General features: G+C 44.5%; 1 protein-coding gene and 1 non-coding gene across 2 annotated transcripts; both read right to left on the reverse strand.

Annotated features, from left to right (window-relative positions):
* Nucleotides 1–620: 620 nt before the first annotated feature.
* On the reverse strand, nucleotides 621–15154 carry rp1l1b (rp1 like 1b). The gene is made up of 4 exons (XM_086018317.1): nucleotides 15006–15154; nucleotides 13047–13576; nucleotides 11116–11269; nucleotides 621–11034 (listed from the first exon to the last, which is right to left on the reverse strand). Exons 2-4 carry the CDS (start codon nucleotides 13464–13466, stop codon nucleotides 1232–1234), a joined length of 10377 nt encoding a protein of 3458 aa, XP_085874443.1. The 5' UTR covers nucleotides 13467–13576; nucleotides 15006–15154; the 3' UTR covers nucleotides 621–1231.
* Nucleotides 15155–17691: 2537 nt separating this feature from the next.
* On the reverse strand, nucleotides 17692–17774 carry trnal-cag (transfer RNA leucine (anticodon CAG)). The gene has a single exon. It is a non-coding gene; the product is annotated as a tRNA-Leu (tRNA).
* Between the last annotated feature and the right edge of the window lie 2435 nt (nucleotides 17775–20209).

The following is a 20209-nucleotide window of genomic DNA, read 5'->3' on the forward strand; positions in this document are numbered from 1 at the left end:
AGGCCACGTGACATCACCACCCCGATTCCTGCACCTCACTTTGGACCCACACAGTCAATCAGGGTGACACCAATTACGGGTGTCATGTGCCCACAGGAGACCGCCAGTGGGAAAGTGTGACTGTGTGCACATCCATCAGCTCTGTCTTAATGGGGTGCTGGGAATTGCTGCAGACGCACTGGCAAGTCTCAATTTAGGAGCTCCCTTTTATCAAACCCAAAGGTGGATTGGGCCCCAGGCAAGGGTTAGCTATTAGCCACTCGACTTCCAGAAAGGTGACAATTGTGCTATGCTGGACTCGCTAAAACTCATCAATGTCACTTTTTTTCATATATAAGACAACCCCAAGACCGATAAATTCAGTTTATATACTGTACCATAATATACCACTACCTCTAGATATTTCTGGATTGACTACAACATTGTTTAAGAACAAAAAGATATTTGAAAATTGAATAAAAATTCACCACAATACAAGGAATAATTTTGCTCTACAGACATTCGGTTATGTTGTTTGTTGTAATGTTTTACTCGATCAAAAAATAATGATGATAATAATACAACTAGCTAACATCAGTAGGGGTTTGGATTATGTTTAAAAAAAAATAATGACTGCGATCAGTATTTAAAGTGCATTTGCATTTTATTTCACAGACAAAAATTGCTCGAGGTAATATCTGCCACTTTTTACTTTTGATATATATTCTGTCGTATGTCAACATAATGTTCATTTGGTCAACTACAGGTGTGTCAGCTAGTTTAAATCTCCATGTTAACATTCAAAAATTATTGAGGTAACTAGAAAATATACTGTATCATTCGCTCAAGATTGAAACCAAAAGTACTTCAAAATGGGGAAAAATGCATGCATATTTAAATTATGGGATAGCTGTAATATATGTGCAAAAATACAGTTATTGGCCATTATATCAGATACAACCAAGAAGTCTAACCAGCATTCCAGGTTTGAGGCTTCCATTGAGTTTAACGCCTGAGTATACAGTACATAAACATGTTCAAGTTTTCGCTTTTTAAAAACAACGGAATGAGTCTGTTGTCTCAATGAGCTGATGCAATAGCTGCCTCATCATTGAGGTCAAGGTTCTGCTGCTCATTTAAAGCAGAGGTATACATAGTGCCAGTGTCTCTCAGCATGGACTCGCACCACCCTGGACCACCGAAATCCTGCATCTCGTCTTCCTCAGCTTCACTTCCCAGTTGCCGTTAAATTTTATGCATCCGAATCTTCGGCGTCCGCATAGATGCCATCCTCAGACTCGGCGCTCACTTTATTCAAAGTGGTATTTACTCTTAATGTTGTCCTTTCCAAGACGGCCCCTTCACCGTCATCAGACTCTGCCTCATCCTCGCCGTCGGCTGACTCGCCAGCGGATTCTTGTTCTTCCTCCTCTTTTTCATATGCCTCGAAGGTTTCCCCATTTGTTTCCTTGTCATCCTGATCATCATCTTCCTGTGGTTGGTCTTCCTTGCATGCTTTGTTGGTTTCCTTGTTTTCGGGTCCCAGCTCGACCACCCCATCTGGATCTTCGTTGTTGTTCATTTCGAGTTCTTCATTCTCATTTGGTTCCTTGTCGTCCTCTCCTCGATCATCGTCTCTTATTTGGTTGTTTTCAGCACTCAGATCCATCGCGTCTTCTGGACCTTCATCATTGATCACCTCGGGTTCTCCCTCCTCTTTTTCAGATGCTTCCATTGCCTCTCCATTTGTTTCGTCTTCATCTTGATTGTCTCCATTGTCTCCAATTTCATTGTGTTCATCGTTTTCTGCCCTATTTACGTCATCTGGACCTTCGTTGTTTGTCACCTCAGGGCCCTCACTCTCGTCATCTTTGCCATTTAAAGCTTCATCCTCCTGTGACGCTTTTCCTGGATCATCTTCAGCCGCCTGTGTGTCGTTGCTTCCATCCTCCCTTTCATCACATTCTTCTACATCAGCCTCTGTAGAACCGCCACCTGTTGCTTCTTCTTCGTCCTTTTCGATTGGTTCTTCAGGTTCTTCTGGCTCGTCAAACTCAGATTCTTTCATAGTTTCATCTCCGTCTTCAGCAATGTTCTCTGATTCTTTTTCAGACAATGCAGACTCTTGATCGGTGCCTTCTTCAGCGGACTGTACTGCCTCCTCTTCGTTAGCATCCTCACCTCCTTCAGCAATGTCTTCGCCTCTGTCTGCAGCCTCGTCTTCTTCCCGTTCGCTTGTATTTGCAGTGGTGACATCTTCACATGTCGCTTTATTAGGTGTATCCTCTTCATCCAGGTCTTTGTCTGCATCTGCGTCACTTGCTAGGGCAGGATCTTCTTCTAATGCATTTTCATTATCATCCCCATTGTTTTCTTGACTATCGCTTGCATGTGCAACTCCTGTGGTCTCATCTGTTCCCGCTTCAACCTGCTCCTCATCGCTGCCTTCAACCTCATTCTCCGCCATGTTTTTGTCTCCACCCGCAGAGGCATCTGGATCCTCATCTTCTGTTTGCACATTTGTTTGGTCATTCACCGTGGCTGTCTCCTCCTCCTCCTCATCATCATCATCATCATCTTCTTTTGAAGCAGTACTATCATGTTCATCTGAACCGGTGGCAGGAGTCTCCTCTTCGCCATCACATTCTTCATCTTCTTCAGATTCCTGTCCACTCTGGACTGTCCCGGTGGCATCTTCATCTTCAGCTGTGGCGGTGCTAGCAGCCTCATCACTCATCTTTTCGTCTTCTGCAGCGACACCCTCATTTGCACAACTGTCGTCATTCTTAGGGGCTGTGTCGTTTTCATCCCCACTAGTGGCAGGAGTCTCCTCTTCACCACTGACTTTCAGTTCTTTGTCCTCCTCTGAATCAGGTTCACTCGTGGCTGTCTCTTCTACATCTTCATCTTTGACCGTTTCAAGAACATCTTCAGTTATCTCATCTCGTGTAGCATCCCGATCTGCCTGATGGTCCTCATTCTCCGCTCCACTTGTGGTAGGAGTCTCCTCTTCACCATCTGCTTTTCCATCTTTCTCTTCCTCAGATTGCTGTCCACTATTGGCCAACACGCTGGCTTTTTGAACCGCTTCTTCACCTGTGGTTGTGTCAGCAACATTTTCACTCAAACTGCGATCTTCTTCAGTGTCCTGATTTGTATCAGTTACATCCTCATTTTCATCTGCACTAATGGCAGAATTCTCCTCTTCACCACTGACTTTCAGTTCTTTGTCCTCCTCTGAGTCAGGTTCACTCGTGGCTGCCTCTTCAGCATCTTCATCTTTGTCCGTTTCAGGTATGTCTTCAGTCATCATCCCATCTGTTGCAGCATCCTGTTTCTCAGTAGGTGCATCCTCATTCTCAGCTTCACTTGTGGCAAGAGTCTCCTCTTCACCATCGACTTTTACTTCTTCCTCTTTCTCGGATTCCTTTGCACTAGCGGCCTCTTGTGCTTCATCTTGAACTATGGTGGTGTCAACAACATTTTCACTCAATCTGTCTTCTTCTTCAGCGTCCTGATCTGTATCAGCTACATCCTCATTATCAGCTCCACTTGTGGCAGGAGTCTCTTCTGAACCATTTACTTCTTCTTCATCGCTCTCAGATTCACCTTTATTTGAGGCTGTCTCTTGTGTTGCATCTTCATCTTTGGCAGTTTCAGAAACCTCTTCACTCATCATCTCATCTTCTGCAGCCTCCTGATTCTCAGCGACTGCATCCTCATTCTCAGCTCCACTTGTGGCAGGAGTCTCCTCTTGACTGTCAACTCCTCCTTCCTCATCTTCCTCAGATTGCTGTTCACTCGTGGCCATCACAGCAGCGTCTTGTTTTGCATTTTCATCTTTTGCGGTTTCAGGAAACTCCTCACTCGCCGTCTCATTTTCTGCATCAACCTCATCATTATTTTCATCTGCACTAATGGCAAGAGTCTCCTCCTGGTCTTCTCCTGCCAATTGTTCATCAGCCTCAGATTCATGTTCACTTGTAGCTCCTGTGGTCACCACTAGTGCTGCATCTTCATCTTCTCCGCCATCATCTGCAGAAACCTCATCAATTGTATTTGCGTCCTCATTCGAGTTCTTCATGGTGGATGTGTCATCGTACTCTTCACTGTCTCTTGCCTCGTCTTCGTCTTCCTGTGTTCTATTGTCATCTGAAGCTGTGATGGTGGCATCTTGTGGTGCGTCTTCATCTTCAACCGCGGTGGTGTCTGGAACCTCTACATCCTTCTCATCGTTAGCTGACTCGTCATCGTTTGATTTATTCGCTGTAGCAGGGTCATCATTCTCATCGCCACTTGTAGCAAGAGGCTCCTCTTCACTGTCAACTTCTCCTTCAGCTTCCTCTGATTCCTGCTGACTTGTGACTGCCACCGCAGCTTCTTGTGTTGCACCCTCATTTTCGGCTGCCTCTGTGATCATCGCATTTTCAGCCTTTACCTCATCATCGGAATCTGTGCCCTCAATTGAGTCCTTCATGGTGGATGCATCATCAGTCTCATCTCCACTGGTGGCAGGTGTTCCATTTGCCATATCAACAGTGCCGCCATCGTCTGGTTCCCCTTGTGACATATCTGCTATAGTGGGCTCCTTTGCTTCATCGTCATCCTCAGCTGCGTTGGCTTCAGCATCTCCATCTGCGACTGCACACTCACTGCCCTCCTTTGATCGATTGCATCTTGAAACTGCAAACACATCTCCCATGTCGCTTACTTCATCTTCCGCTACTTCTTGAATAGCGTGGTCAAGTATCTGTCCAACAAGTGTTTCTGCTGCTGCTTTTGTTTCACTGTTGGCCAGAAAGTCTTGTGTATGATCATCATTCCTCATCTGAAGAATCCGCTTTAGATCAAACTCCATGAGAAGAGGGACAGTATTCATAATTTCTGCAGGAACTTGAGACCCCATTGACATTTTCTTCTTAACACATGATTCGCATGGGCAATTGTCATCCTCGTTTTCACCACGCTGATCGCTAAAAATGGTGCTCGCAGCAGAATCATCACTTTTTCCTGAACGTTTGGTTTTCATCCTAAGCCTTCGTCTCCTCTCGTCGGTTTGCGTGGTTGAAGGCCTGGACTTTGCTTCTGTGGGAGGTCTCGGCAGGCCTGCCCGACCATTTATCTTACCCAGTTCTCTGTGTATACTCGTTTGGATGCGCCTGTGGATCTCATCCCTAAGTTCGCTTATCATCCTATCGAGCTGCTCGTTGTCATCTATGTTCCACTGGTCTTTGAACTCATTCATTGCGTTAACGTAGTGAGTCATGAACTGCTTTTGTATTTTCGTTAGTAAACTCAGGACCCACACAGGATCGGGGTCGTGAGATCGCTGTTTAATGGACTGTACCGGACTCCCAGAAATATCATCTCTTTCAAGCCTCTGACCAGTGCCTGAGCTCTTGTTTGAGGATTGTGGGCTGTCACACAGTTCTCCTGGACTGTCATTACTTCTAATCGAGTTATTGGTTGATGTATATCCCTTTGGGTTTCCCTCATGCATTTGTTCTTCCTCTCCTCCCCCTGCTTCTTCATCCTGGTGGATCTCCTGTGCTTTGCCTTCTGTATTTGCGAGGGTTTGTGGTTGATTCCTACCATCGCTGCTCTTCCCAGAACCTGTCGAGCCACTGTTGACATCTATGCCAGAAGATGATCCATGATTAAAATCCTTGTCAGAATGCCGGTCGGCTTTTTCATCTAACGCCGGTTCATTTTCTGCGGGCTCGCAAAGCCACAGAGACTGAAGAATCTCCATGAGCGCTTTGTATCTTTCAGATTTTTCGTCTGCACTTTTAGGATTGCTGTCTAATAACTGCAGCTTTGCTAGGCAATCAAAGAGACCTGTGGCCGAAGTGCTAAGTTTACGTCCATAGGAAGGGGACACCTCTGGTAAACTGTTGCATCTGTCCAGCCTTGGATTGAGAAGGACTTTCATCACCTGCACAGAAGAGTGAAATATCTTTGCGTCAGTTTCTCGACGATTATCTGCCTTTGTTTCCTCTGCCATTTTCTGTCCTTCATTGTCAGAAATTCCACTCTCCTCTTTCAGTCCATTTATATTATTCTCAGACACAGAGTTGCCATTGGTTTCATCTACCGCGTTGCCACTGAACTCCTCCATATCAAACAGTTCTCCATTGGGCGGTATTTTATTAAGCCATTCATTGACAACTTCAGTTAGGGAAGCATTTGGCAGGCTTGATGGGACAAGGGCTTCATCATCACCGTCTATCATCTGTGTGTCACTTTTGTTATCACTCCTGCCAGCATCTATAGCATCTTTAGGACCATTTGGTACATGTTCAGAACTCGCGTCTCCATTAACTGAAGTCTCACAAATTTGAGGATTGGGTTTTGTTTTTTTATCATTATCTTCATCCACTAAAATATCATTTTTCTTGGATTTTACAGATTTGGCTGATTCTTTGCTTTTTCTTTCCAGAATCTCAGATGTTACTGACGCTTTGGAATTGGATGACATGGCTGTGGACGTTCTATGTTCAGATTTCTCAATTGCCACAACAGGAAGGTCTGACTTCTTGGATTTTGCTGACACATTTGACATTGCACTTTTGGTTCTTTCATCAGTTCCTTCATTGGGTTCACTGGAGTCTTTTCCTGACTTTCTGCTTCTTGAAGACTGATTTGATTTGACTGAGGGTGCAGCTAATGTTACCTGAATCCCTTCAACCATGCTCTTGTCTGATATATTTGATGTCCTTGACTTCAAAGATGTATGTGACTTGTTTGTCATTGCACTCTGTGTTCTCAATTCTTTATATTCTTCTTCACCGCATTCAGTTTGGGGTCGTAGAGATGATTTGGATCCTCCAGGCAACAATGAGACAACAGACTTTGCCCTTCTCTCGATGTCATTAATGTTAGCAACATCTCCAATGGCTTTGGACTTCTTTGTTGCTGCTGAGGATTTTGACCTCCTGGAGTTAGTTGATTTACCAGAGGTGCTGCTCAGTGCTTCTATATTCTCATCATTGTTTTCATGTACTGCAATTGAGGATTTTGACTTTGTTGAAGTAATTGACTGTGCTGATCTGGCAGATCTGGACGATTTAGCTGAGACAGCGCTTAGTGGCCTCTGTGTCGTTTCCTCTTCTTTTGCAGCATTGTCTTCTGAAAGAACCTCACATGCTGCTACACTCCTTAGTGATTCGGATACATTTGTCCTCATTGATTTGGCAGATGCTTCGCTTGTTGATCTCTCTTCAGATTCATCATGATGCTCTGGCGCTGTTTCGTTGGCTTGATATAATGGAGAGTGTACTGAAGTCTTAGACTTTGCAGAGTTTGCGGACATCGCTGACTTTGCAGACAAGGAGCTAGCAGCTCTTTCCGAAGTCACACAACATTCAGACACATCTATGACACCGGAAGCCTGTGACTGGACTGGTCTTTCTTCAGGTTGCTCCTGGTCCTCGTCGTTATCTGCACGTTCAGAGGCTTCTTCAGCTGGTGTATCAAGTTTGGAATCTTTTGCCATCGTAGATGCATCTGATGCAACCGACAGCTCAGAAGTTATTTGTTCCTCATTCTCAACTTCTGCGATTTCAATGCTGTGTTCACTCATCAGCTCAGAAACTTCTCTCGATGCTCCAGATACACTTGCAGATTTTGCCGATCTGATTGACAAGTTGCTTAACGCTCTTTCCCCAGAATTTTGACGAGAATCATTTTCTTCTGCTGAGACTTTGGATTGGTTAGACTTTGCAGATTTCGCAGACAGTTTACTCCCTGCTCTGCTTGAGACTTCTTCAGTAACAACCTCAGACATATTAGATGTCTCTGAAGCACGTGACTCAGGCCTATGAACTTCAGCTGGGCATTTTGACCTACTGGATCGTGCTGATTTACTTGATTTAATGGACAATGATGTTACTGATATGCTCTCACTGTGTTCTTCCAGTGGAGAATCAACTCCTTGATCAGAAGTCAGATCTTGGACTTCTTCATTCACAACCTCAGACACATTAGATGTCTCTGAAGCATGTGACTTAGGCCCACGAACTTCAGCTGAGCGTTTTGACCTACTGCTGTCTTCTGCTGAGACTTTGGATTGGTTAGACTTTGCAGATTTCGCAGACAGTTTACTCCCTGCTCTGCTTGAGACTTCTTCAGTAACAACCTCAGACATATTAGATGTATCTGAAGCACGTGACTCAGGCCTATGAACTTCAGCTGGGCATTTTGACCTACTGGATCGTGCTGATTTACTTGATTTAATGGACAATGATGTTACTGATATGCTCTCACTGTGTTCTTCCAGTGGAGAATCAACTCCTTGATCAGAAGTCAGATCTTGGACTTCTTCATTCACAACCTCAGACACATTAGATGTCTCTGAAGCATGTGACTTAGGCCCACGAACTTCAGCTGAGCGTTTTGACCTACTGGATCGAGCTGATTTACTTGACTGGACGGACAATGATCTTATTGATATGCTCTCACTGAGTTCCTCCAGTGGGGATCCATCTCCGTGATCAGAAATCATATCTTTTACGGACACAGCTGTTGCTGAATTGTGTGACTTTGCAGATCGGACCGACCTGCTGCTTGGTGCCCTCTCTTCATGGTTGCATGCGTCGCCATCTCCTTTTGATGCTGTTGATCTTGTAGAAAAGGTGGACTTTGTAGTTTTGGCTGACATTGCACTGTGTGCTCTCTCATCACATTCCTCTCTCACGTTTTCATTTGGGGTATTTTTGTTGGCGCTCATTTCTGAGATGTCTGATTTTGCAGATTTTCCAGAAAAATTCGATTTTGCTGACAAAGCGCTGGGCGATCGTTCTGCTGAGAGGTGAGATTGGATTGATTTAGCAGATGTGCAGCTCGATGCCCTTTCTTCTGTTTGCTCAGTTTCTTCATGCTCGGAACAGTGAGACTTGCCTTCTGCAGGAACATCAGCAGAACATTTGGACTTACTTGACCTTGCAGAAATGTGGGATCGTGCTGACATGGTGCTCATCGCTCTCTCGTGTGTGTCAACACCGTTCAGAGGAGTCTCGGGATTGTTTGACTCTGTAGATGCATCTTTGGATGCACTGGATTTAGCAGATTGTGTTGATTTGGCAGATGTGGCTGACCGCTCCGATTTCACACTCGGTTCCCTCTCATCCTCATTTGACTTTGAACAAACGCTCGACTTGGCTGATTTAGCTGACATGCCACTTTGTGATCTCTGGTTCGCTTCATCTCCAATATCCTCCTCCTGTGATGCATTGGCTTTTGAAAATCTTTTGGATGCCTTTGATTGAACAGAGATGACGCTTGCCGCCCTTTCTGCTATTTCCTCATTGCTGCCATTTTGTTCAGAAGCTTTAGACTTGATGGATATTGCAGAAAATTCAGACTTTTCTGTTTTTTCTGACATAGCACTATGCGACCTTAATTCAGATTCACTGCGGCTGACAGGATTTCCCTCAACTTGCTCAGAACCGGGTGTTTCCTCCATGCCGTCTTCCAAACGACATGACATGTTGCTCCCTGCTTCACTTTTGCACTCATCGTCAATTCCTCCATCTGAAGCATTGGATGATTTCATTTGGCAAGAACTTGTCAGTTTTACTGATTGGATTGCACTTTGCGGTCTATCCTCAGCTGCCTCTGTGGTATCTTCACCAACACCAACTTCTGGGGATTTTGATTGTCTGGACCTTACGTCTGATGTAGTGGATACAACTGACATGCTACTCAAACTTCTCTCCACCTGTACCTCCTCTGTGCAGCCATCAACATTAGAAGAGGACCCCTCTGACATCACATCTGCATCGTCAGCTTCAGAGGTTTTGGGCGTTTTCGACACCGACATTTGGCTTTGTGTTCTCGGTCGAGTTCCTGTCTCACTTTGCTCCTCATCCACGGGAGCTGATCCCCGAGATGTGACTGAAGTTTTGGATTTAGACGACAGGGATGTCAGTGGCCTTTCTTCAGCAGCTTCCTTTTCTGGCTGACACTGTTCATCTTCCACATCAGACTTGATTGACGTTTGACTCAATGGTCTCTCGTCACCCTCTAAGACATCTGGTTTGCACTTTGTTGAGGCATTTGAATTAGCTGACATGGCACTTTTAGGTCGTTCCTCCTCTCCACCTTCAGGTTCTGTATTCTGACTGACATTTGATTTCACTGACATGGCACTCTGCTGTCTTTCCACTTTGCCCGTCTCCTCTGAGTTTGTTTCTGGATCATCCTTAGATGTTCCACAGTAACATGCGTAGGACTTTGGGGATTTTTTTATCTTGCCGGAACGTTTTGTGTCACTGGAAGCTGACGATGACTTCCTTGATATATCTGGCCCAGCACCTTGTGTGGCCTCGTCCTGGCCATGTTTTCCACTCTGCGAGGATGGTCTTGTCGCACTCGGTGAAGCATCGTCGCTATTAACAGCAGATCCAGGTTCTTCTTTTTCCTCACTGTTTCCCATCGTGCAAGACCCAGCACGGATGGTGCAGTACTCCACTGTTTCAGAGGCCTCGACACATGTTTCTTGCTCCACCAATTGTTCTGTGTATTCTTCGCTCGATCTTTGAACCACAGTCTTCCTCGAGACCACCGCGTAGGAAGACGCGCTTGAGCTTGACGTCTGAACACTGCAACTATCTCCCTGCATGCCTGCCGCATTTGTCCAGATGTTGTAGCAGTGAGGATAGCGAGAGCACTGTGCATTCCTGTGGTGGTGCTTTGTGACATACGCCTCCACTGGCTCGCTGGTAGAAAAGCTCTCAGAACCCGAGCAACTTCTGTTGCTACCTAGCTCCTGAGGGAGCTCGCTGGCCCTGTTGGAGGATTTTCTCACTTCGGTGGACCAAAGTAAAGTTTCGTCGTTGTCTAGCCGAAAGCACACTTTCATCTTCATGGACAAGCTGCCGTCTTTGTTGATGCGGACTTGTTTTTCTACATCGTCGGCCAGTGTTCCGTCGGCGGTGGGGGGGACAGAGCCGGCGTCATCTGGAGATTCCGTTCCATCTGGAAGTGACTTATCAGAAGACACTGAATGCCTCGTGGATCGGTTTGCAGATGCTAGTTTTGGTTGAACTGCTTGTCCTTGGTTTGGTAGCAAAAGAAAAAGAATGCGTCAAATCAGTTGCCTCATACTTTTCCTAAACATTCAAGTAATTCTCCTACCTTCACCGCTGGATAATCGCGCCTTTGCACTCAACTTCGGCAACTTGTCTTCGGTGGTTTTACGAAATCCCTCCAAAATGGAGGGATGGGAAGGCTCCCGTCCCACGCAGACGAGAACATTGGGACAGTGGATGATGCTTTGAACATTTTCCACCTGAAACCAACACAAATCATTCATTTTAACGATACACAAGAAGATGACGCCCTGCAAATTGTAGGTACATTTACAAAGTCCTGGGTCTTGGTCAACTGTTCTGATGTGCACAACTACAAGGCTTACTTTGTGACATCTCCGCCTACAAAGAAAAGAACAGTTCATGCTTTGGGTCCTCGTGCTGCTGAGTCCTTCTCATCCCTGCCAAAGATAAATGTCTTAATCCAGGATAATCTGTGGAACCCTTGCAGATGACGGCGCAGTCCTGCAAGAGAGGCTTAGTCAGCATAACAGCAAGCTTTGTCGTGTGCGTCTGTGGATGCCAGAATGATGAGAGGCGGCCTTATGAATTTGTCTTGGCTATGAAGTGAGACAACCCTAGTATTTTTAGGCTTTACCTAATCTCGTCATTTGATGAGAACTCACAGAGACCCATGACAACCTTGAGTGATGACATTTGAGGTTTTCGTCATTTTAATTCAAGGAGAAAAGCGCTGCAATCTTAAATTTTTAATCACCTCGCCAGTGTGATCACCCCATACCAGTTTGACAGGATGCAGTTTTGCAGACATTCATGTTGTCTTTGTGCGCAATTTATTCAAGGCCAAACAATAGACCAAATTGGGTATGTGACCATGTGAGATTCATATCTGGAGCACAGGGCCGTTACGAATGAATAATTGTGAGTAAAAGAATGATGAATAAAGTTAATAATGCAATTCCTGTTACAAACTCTAACTTTGAGATGCCAGTAAATTGAGTTAATGGCTGAGTCCAGAAAGAATTCCGTTGACGTCAAGGTACCACCGTATATTATGTCGCATGCGTGGCTGTGTCCTGCTGACAAATCAACATCACAACAATGTGATTTCAAATATAATCTCTCTGTTTGGCAACAGATTAAGCCGATTGGCTGGATCAATTGTGCCAGTAGGGTGAGCGTGCGTAATGACCCTGTTTTGTCTGGCCTAATTTTACACACCACTGCAAACTCCATCATTCGATGAATACCTCTCTGACAGTGTCAATCAAAAGTGGGGTTTTAGTTTTGAGATGTAGTGTGCATGTAGTGGAAATGCGCCAACAACCTGTGTACAAATGGACTTGTGTTCTTTTGGCAAAGCTTTTTTTTTTTTAATCTGAAACTGTTTTTTTCACTACTTTGTACACTTTTTAGACAACTTCAGTATTCTAGTAGAGTTACTAGTTACTAATGAGCTGATAGTCACTTTTAAAATGAATAAAAATCGATTAGTAGCTAATTTTACAACAAAATTAATTCCGTCTCCTGTTTTTCTTAAAATTGGCTTGTCTTGTCAACAACCTTTCTCATTATGGTGGGTTTTGAAAAAGACATGACTGGCACTGGGTGACAGGCTATACAGCATTTTCCTTCCACTTGGTATTGCTTCAGAATTATGCTGTCATGAGCCTGAGTTATGATAGCCCAAAAGTGATTAAAAAAAAAAAAAAGAAAATGCTCAGGGCAATGATACAGCAAAGAACGTTGGGGCCACACTAACATTAAACTTAGGTATCAAGTTGGGGACAGCAAAATATCATCCCGTGGGCCACAAATAGCCCTCATGCCACAGGTTTGTGATCCCTGTCTTAAAACCTATACACTGTATCCCGCTGGGTCGTTGCGGGGCTTTTCCCCGCCGCAACAACGCGGCACTTTAAAGCGGTCATGCCACACGGCAAAAATCTGGAAGACTGAAAAGAATCAAAACAATTTACAGTAACGTTATATCACCAGTCCGTCTCGTGACCTTACCTTGTGTCCGTCCAGGGTGTACAGCCTCTTGACGTTGTACTGCATGAGCTCCGAGACCTCCTCCAGGAACAGCCCGAAACTCCGCAGGCCCTTGCGTTGCAGCACGACGGTCTTCCTGAGCGACGGCTCGCTGTTCTTGATCAGGACCAGCCTCTTGGCGCGAGGAGGGGGCTCGTCGGGCCTGCTGGGCCTCCTGTGCTGGTGGTGGTGACGCTGGCGGTGATGGTGGTAGGGACACAGAGGCGACACTTGCGAGTGCAGCGCCTCCAGGGCTCGGGCGTGTCTACACTCGGAGCACAGGTAGCAAGTCGCCGCCTCGGCCGCGTCAGGGTGAGGGATGCGGGGGAGCCTGCAGGCGGCGTGCTTGCGGGGAGCGGGGACGGCGCTGAAGCACTGGAAGCTGCGTTTGTGGGAGGACATGGCTGGTTCTCGGCCTTCCTCGTAGATCAGTAGAAGCTATGCAGGTGTAGGACCACCAATGAGCCTCGACATGTTCCTCTGCCCGGGCCTCGCTCTTGAATCATCTTAGCCTGGAAGACAAAAGAGCGTCAGTGGTCGCCCGCTTAGTGAGCGAGTTTCAGAAAGAAATCATGCAAAGAAAATATATCGTTTAGGCCTCAATGGGGTGAGTTTGCAATTTGAAAAAAATATCATCCCTCTTTTGCCACTTATTTGATGTATTATTGCATTATGGTTGGGGGGGAAAAAAAAGAACAGAAGCTGATGTTTCGCATAACCAACAGGCGAGCGTGTGGCTTCCATAACGGTGAACGTGTAAATGAAGACGGCGATAATGAAGCGCAAATCCTGCGCGTTCCTTTCAATAACGAGCTTAAATGTTGGCGAAAACCGTCGGACGTTCGCCCGTGCCGCTCGTCAAATGTCAGTGCCCGGAATCTGTCAGGATTAGCGCGACAAGGCCTAAATATTGGCAAATAAAAATAAGCACGGCAACGGGACAAAGGCGGGAGCTAAAATAAAAAGGACGGATTCATTGATGGCGGGCAGAAAAAGGGGAACCTATAGAAATATAAAATAGGCCAAGCTTGACTGACACGTTTAAAGAAAGGCTTTAGCTGTTGTTCTCCGGCTTGTATTAGCATCTTTAAAGTGTTTTCCTTGCTTAAAATACTCATGTTGTTCCTTATTGTCTTGACACAAACACAAGGATTCCCTTAGTGCTAACATCACGCCGTGCCTGATAATGATTCATGCTGCTAACTTCCACACTTTATGGATAAACTCAGACAGGGGATAAACTTTGAACCTAATGAGCTGTGTGTGCGTAATGACTCAAAGTCAAAACGCAAACTAACAATTGTTCAGTTTAGTTTTTTTTCTTGACTCCTGCTTCAGTTGTGTCATGTGACTTCCTTAATAAAAATCCGAATGTACTCAGAAACCGCTTTTTTGGTCAAATGCGAAAGAAGCTAAGCTAATATACATGCTAACAGAAGTCATCTGTGACATTTGAGGATTTCGAAATGTAGTCTTTTTTATATAAAAACAATTTAAAAAAAAAACCTTCCTTTTAATTATTTGATAAACATTTGAATTTTTTTTTTTAAATTGTGCAATTTAATCATGTATTATATTTTATTCATAAAATAGGAGACGGCGTTATTTTAAAACATTACTGTACGTTTTCTTTTCAAATGTAATACTTTAATTATATCGAATGCGTTTTATTTTATTTTTTTGGCTAATAGCAGCCTAGTCAACCAATTTAAAACAAAAAAACCAAAAAACTATTGTTGCCTTCATTACTGCCCAATAAATGCTATTGCATATTTCTTTTTTTCTCTAAAACCAGAAAACAGACCCAATGAGAATACTTGCTTTGAAATGAACATGATTCATTTAAATGACTGATTAAAGACCAGGATGACTACATCGACTCATCATTTGCATGATCTCAAACATCAGGCTTTGCATTTTCCGTTAAATGCAGATACTCACTTTTGCGCCGTGTTCATAATCCAAAACCAAGTGGCGGAACATGAGGCGAAAACTTCCAGAAAGGACGTCCAAACGTCTTTTGCCAGCCCAGGTTTTCAGTTTGCATCCATCCAACAGCGCAGCGAACCACTAATCGCATGCACGAGGAGGCTAAGGATAGCCTGGAAAGCCTGAAGGATAATCACTGGCAAGATTGGACTGAAATCTGCTGGGCACGACTTACTTGGACCGCCCGCATTGCGTAAAGACCAGGACGCTTTTAGCTAACAGCTTAATGTTGATAAATTTGTCTCGTCAATGTTTTGCCTGAGTCAGAGTGGCTGATGTTTTTTTGTTGTTGTTGTTGTTGTTGTTGTTTTTGTTTTCTTTCTTTCCGCAAAAACTCCCATTAGCTTATTTATATCTTCCAATGCAATACCGGTACATTCACATGATTTTATTAATTGCGATTGCTAATCATTTAAACCTTCCAGTGGGTGCTGATTTATGATAACAATTACATTTGTTAAGCATAAAATGCGCGTACAGGTGTCAACATCAAGTCAGTCAATATTAAAAGGCCGCCTGCCCTCTATTGTATAATTGTTATGTCAGGACACGTGACCCCGGCATATCCCTCTCCTAACCCGCCTACTTGGAAGTCCGAAACAATGTGAAGCCATGCGGGACCCTGTCTGCAATCTTTGAAGCTTTACAGCATCATTTGTGAGTCCAACCTTCCAACTCGTCCGCGCGCGTGTGTTTACTTGGGAGGGGTGGGGTTTTTTCAGTCACTTCAGTCTTCCTCAAGGACAAACGGGAGCCGGCCCACCAGCGGTCAGGCACCTTATCAGAGGCCTCCAGACCAGCGACGTGCCCTGTCCTGTCCTCAGAGAAGCGCTCAATCACCAGGGGCCGCCCAACTCCCCCGCCGTCGACAAGCCTGCGCAAACACACACGCACCATCTGTCCACAGCCTTAAGCAGCTTGATGGGTCGCTACCAGGGTGGGGTCCGTGCTGGAGGGCCAGATTTATGATGTCCTGACTCACCAAGGGGAGAAAATAGCACAAAGGAAGCCCCCAAAGACCTCCTGTTGAGTCACATGTAGGCGAGCCTGTGATGACTCGTTGCAGGGGCCGCCGTGGATGATGGTCGCAAAGATCTCACCCAAATTTGGCAAAACAGGCGAAGCGTCGTCCCGTGAACACACTCTTTATCACGGGGCAAACTGTATGTTCCAGTGCCAACTTCAAAAGTTGGAAATTACACATACATTTTTTTTTTTTTTTTCTAGTTTGTGGCATTGTGCAATTTGTCAGTTAGCGGGCTACTTCATGCTTCGTAGAGACGGACGTGTGACGTTTAGCCTGAGCCGGACGGCGTTGTGCCATTTCCATCAGGTGGCGGACAAAAGGCAAAAGCTTGTTTTATCTCGAGGGGGTTTTGCGAGGAATCCCATCCGACATGAGAATATCCGTGAATGAATCGATTCGTGTGCGATGTGTCGATCTTGCCGTGAGGCTTCACACCACACGCGGTTCAAAACTGTTATAACTGTGTTTTCTTTTTTCCGCGTCACGCGTGGGGTCTCTCAGAGTTTGGAAATCGTCCGACAATTTCAAAATCTTGCCGTGTGAACCGGGCTTTAGCTCTCCTGGGTAGCTGGCCTCAATTCAACCATCGCAAGTAATTAACGTCTATCGGTGGTTAAGCTTGGCACCTTGAGTGCCGGGAACTGCTGTTACATTTGTGGCTGAGCTGGAGCCCATTCCAGCTGATTTTACATTTAGACTAACATTCACTATCCATGGACAATTTTGAATCATCAATGAATTTAACATGTATGTTTTGGGAATATGAGAGGAAGAAGATGCAAACTGCACACAGGGACGCCCCTAAACAAGAATGGAGGAACCAAAAGCTCTCAAAGAACTTTAGTTGTTTACATTCAAACTACAGCAGTACTGAAATTGACGCCAAAGTGCCATCAGGCTCGCATTGCGAATTTAAGCAATATGAGTCACAATACTGTGTTTAGACTAGTGGGGACACATAGAACTTGCTATATATGCAAAAAAAAAAAAAATGTTTTTGAAACTAGCTCCATTTTAAAATTCACTCAAATAGATTGGTCCAGTAAAAGTTCCACAGGTAAACCTTTATCAAGTGCACATTCAAAAATGCAATCATACGGTTTGAGGAAAACATTTTTTTCAGGGTGCCCCCCACCCCACATACAGTCTACCTGTGAGAACCTGCAGTGCTAATCCCACAGTAATGAGATTGGCACGGTAGCAGATAATGAAATCAGTCCAAAGCTGCTGCTTGGAGGTTGGCCAAGAAGGGAGATAGTTGGACTTTCTCACTTTCATGCCAGTATTTGAGTTAATTCTGCAGACAAAACAAACAATGTCTTATTTTATCGACCGATTACTGTACTGTGTGCAGGAGTTAAGTGTTGTTTGTACCTATGTATATACGTATATATATATGTGTGTATTTGTATGTATGTGAAATAATAATGTAAATAAATACTGACAACGGAAAATAAATATTCCTCTCTTAGGGTGAAGAAAATGTAAGGCTTGAAAAGTGGTATTGGAAACCACACCTACAGAGTAAACTATGCTGCCAAAGTCAACATTATTTTGCGGTTATTGTGGTAACGGTAGTGACGCGAAGAAAATATCGGGGAAAAAAAGCACTGTCAGAAGTGGGATTCGAACCCACGCCTACAGAGTAGACTACGACCTGAACGTAGCGCCTTAGACCGCTCGGCCATCCTGACACGGTGCCATGCTTAGCGGGATAATGAGCTAATTAGATTTTGGTCATTGGATATGGAAAAAAATGGAAAGCCGACTGGTTATTTGATTTTCATTTTAAAATAGAAACACCATAATTGAAATAAAGCCTGATTTTGTCGTTTGTTGTCTGGAACGAGTAAGGAAAAGTGTAGTAACAGTTTGATTTTTATTTCTACAACTAAAATAGAATATAGCACGGGACACAAATGGAAAAACGGCTCCGTCTTTTTATTTTGGATTCCCGGAAGTTGTCACCAACAGCATTTCTCCTACTGACCAAGAGATGGCGACAAGGTGGGCCTGAAGACGATGTAGCGTTGTGTCATAAGAGCCAGGTGGCTTTACTTATTACCATAAAGTACGGCATAAAGTTTATGACATGTGATTCACTTAATGCAGACAATTTTTGTGGTGTGAAATTGAAGCAACGATTTTAAAAGACCATGACAGGTCGCCGGGTGGCGCTGGTGTGCAAAGCGCCGTTGAACAAGTAGGCGAAAGAAGGTGGTTTGGATTGGCGGACGTGACGTCAGACCTACTGGTCAATTAGCGACAAGTGTGCCCGACGGGACTCCTCGCCTGCAGTCCACGGGTGAGACAAGATGGCACGGTGAAATAAATGTTTGTTGCCGATTCTTACAATGACATTTTGCATGTTGCAGGATTAACACAATGGAGGGACGCAACGGCGTTTAAGCACAGCATGTCACAAATGGCTGTATTTTGTTTGATTTATCAGCGCCGTTGAACAAAATGAATAAAACGATTGGCCTGGCCGACGTGGCGTCAGGCCTGCGGGTCAATTGGCGACAGGTGTGCGGGACGGGAGTCATCGCCTGCCGACATGATGGCGACCGTGAAGCAAATGTTTGTTTGTTGCCGATTCTCACAATGACATTTTGCAGGATTTGGACACTTGAGGGACGCAACGGCGTTCGTGCATAGCACAATTCGATGTATTTTGTTTAATTTAGCAGCGCCGTTGAACTAGATCAAGTAAACGATCGGCCTGGCCTGGTCGACGTGGCGTCAGGCCTGCGGGTCAATTGGCGACAGGTGTGCGAGACGGGAATCATCGCCTGCCGTCCACGGTTGAGGCAAGATGGCGACCGTGAAGCAAATGTTTTTTTCATGTTGCAGGATTTGCACACTACGTTTGAGCACAGCACGTCACAATTCACTGTATTTTTTATTTTTTTTGTTTAGCACATTGTGCTCTTAGTTCCTTTTGCCACCATTTCATTGTTTGTGGTTTGTTTGGTTTTAATGCTGGCCAGCATTTTTTAATTTTATTTTTTAAGTGTTGTAATTGACATACCTGACGCTTTGTGTTTGGGATAAACTGAAAGGGTTTTTTGTTTGTTTTATTGGTGTATTGAATATGGTTTATTCTACTTCAGGTGGTTTGTAACAAATTTTTCTGGGCGTTTCTAATTTCCTTGTCTGGTTTTATGAAGTTTACTGTCTGGGTCAAAAATATTTTGGGACTTGGCATCTAAATGACTTGACTTGGTCTCTAACAGACTTGACTTGGGGACTTGAACGACATGACTTGACAAGTCTTGCTTATAGTTATAAATCTGCATTTCAATGCAGTTTGCCTATTTAGGCCTGTTTCATTGTTTTCTTTTTTCATGTGGCGAGTTATTCACCAATGTGCAATTTAATTTCCTTGAATGTGTGTTTTGCAAACTCGTGAATGTAATTTTATCCAACTCCAGACATCGAATGACGCAAATTCCAAACCTTTCCGCTCCAAATACAGCCCAAAATTGCGACTATATTCTTCCAGTGTCGGTTGATGATATTGGCGTGCGTTGGCGCTTGTTTCGCAGGGTGGAAGAGGAGCCGGATGAAAGGGAAGGCCCGACAAAGGTCAACAAAAGACGTGGCAACTCAAACAGGTGGCACGACTGCAGTTTTTGTTTATTTGTTTATTTTGATTTCATTTATAACAGACAATAGTGGTTTTAGGTCGTTTAATTAACCGACAGTTTCGGCATGTTACCTCCGCCAATCGAAATATTGATAACAAGGAAGACCAAAATGTAATACAACTGCAATTTTTGTTGTTGATGCAGAGCTCAGGCGGAGCTGGATGGAATGAGGGGAAAGGAGCAATTCCAGACATCAGATCAAGAATGAAGCGGCACAGACACTTGTGTATAATCTGTCTGCCAGAGCGTGTCTCCATGGGGAACAGGGCTTTTCTTTATTTTATTTTTCTTTTAAATGCGATGTCATGTATTTTGTGAATTTTACATATGAATCCTATTTTCCCCTTCTGCTTTACAGTCTGTTACCGGGCAGCAGTGGAGTGGGATGGCTCAAAGAACCACCAGTTGGGAGTACTCATCACTCAAGCACCCAATCAGGTGACAAACTCACACCTGATTGTACCGAATTTTTTTTTTTG

This window comes from Filicampus tigris, chromosome 20, assembly GCF_054856515.1.
Source record: "Filicampus tigris isolate MCC_2025a chromosome 20, RoL_Ftig_1.0, whole genome shotgun sequence".
In the NCBI taxonomy this organism is placed as follows: Eukaryota; Metazoa; Chordata; class Actinopteri; order Syngnathiformes; family Syngnathidae; genus Filicampus; species Filicampus tigris.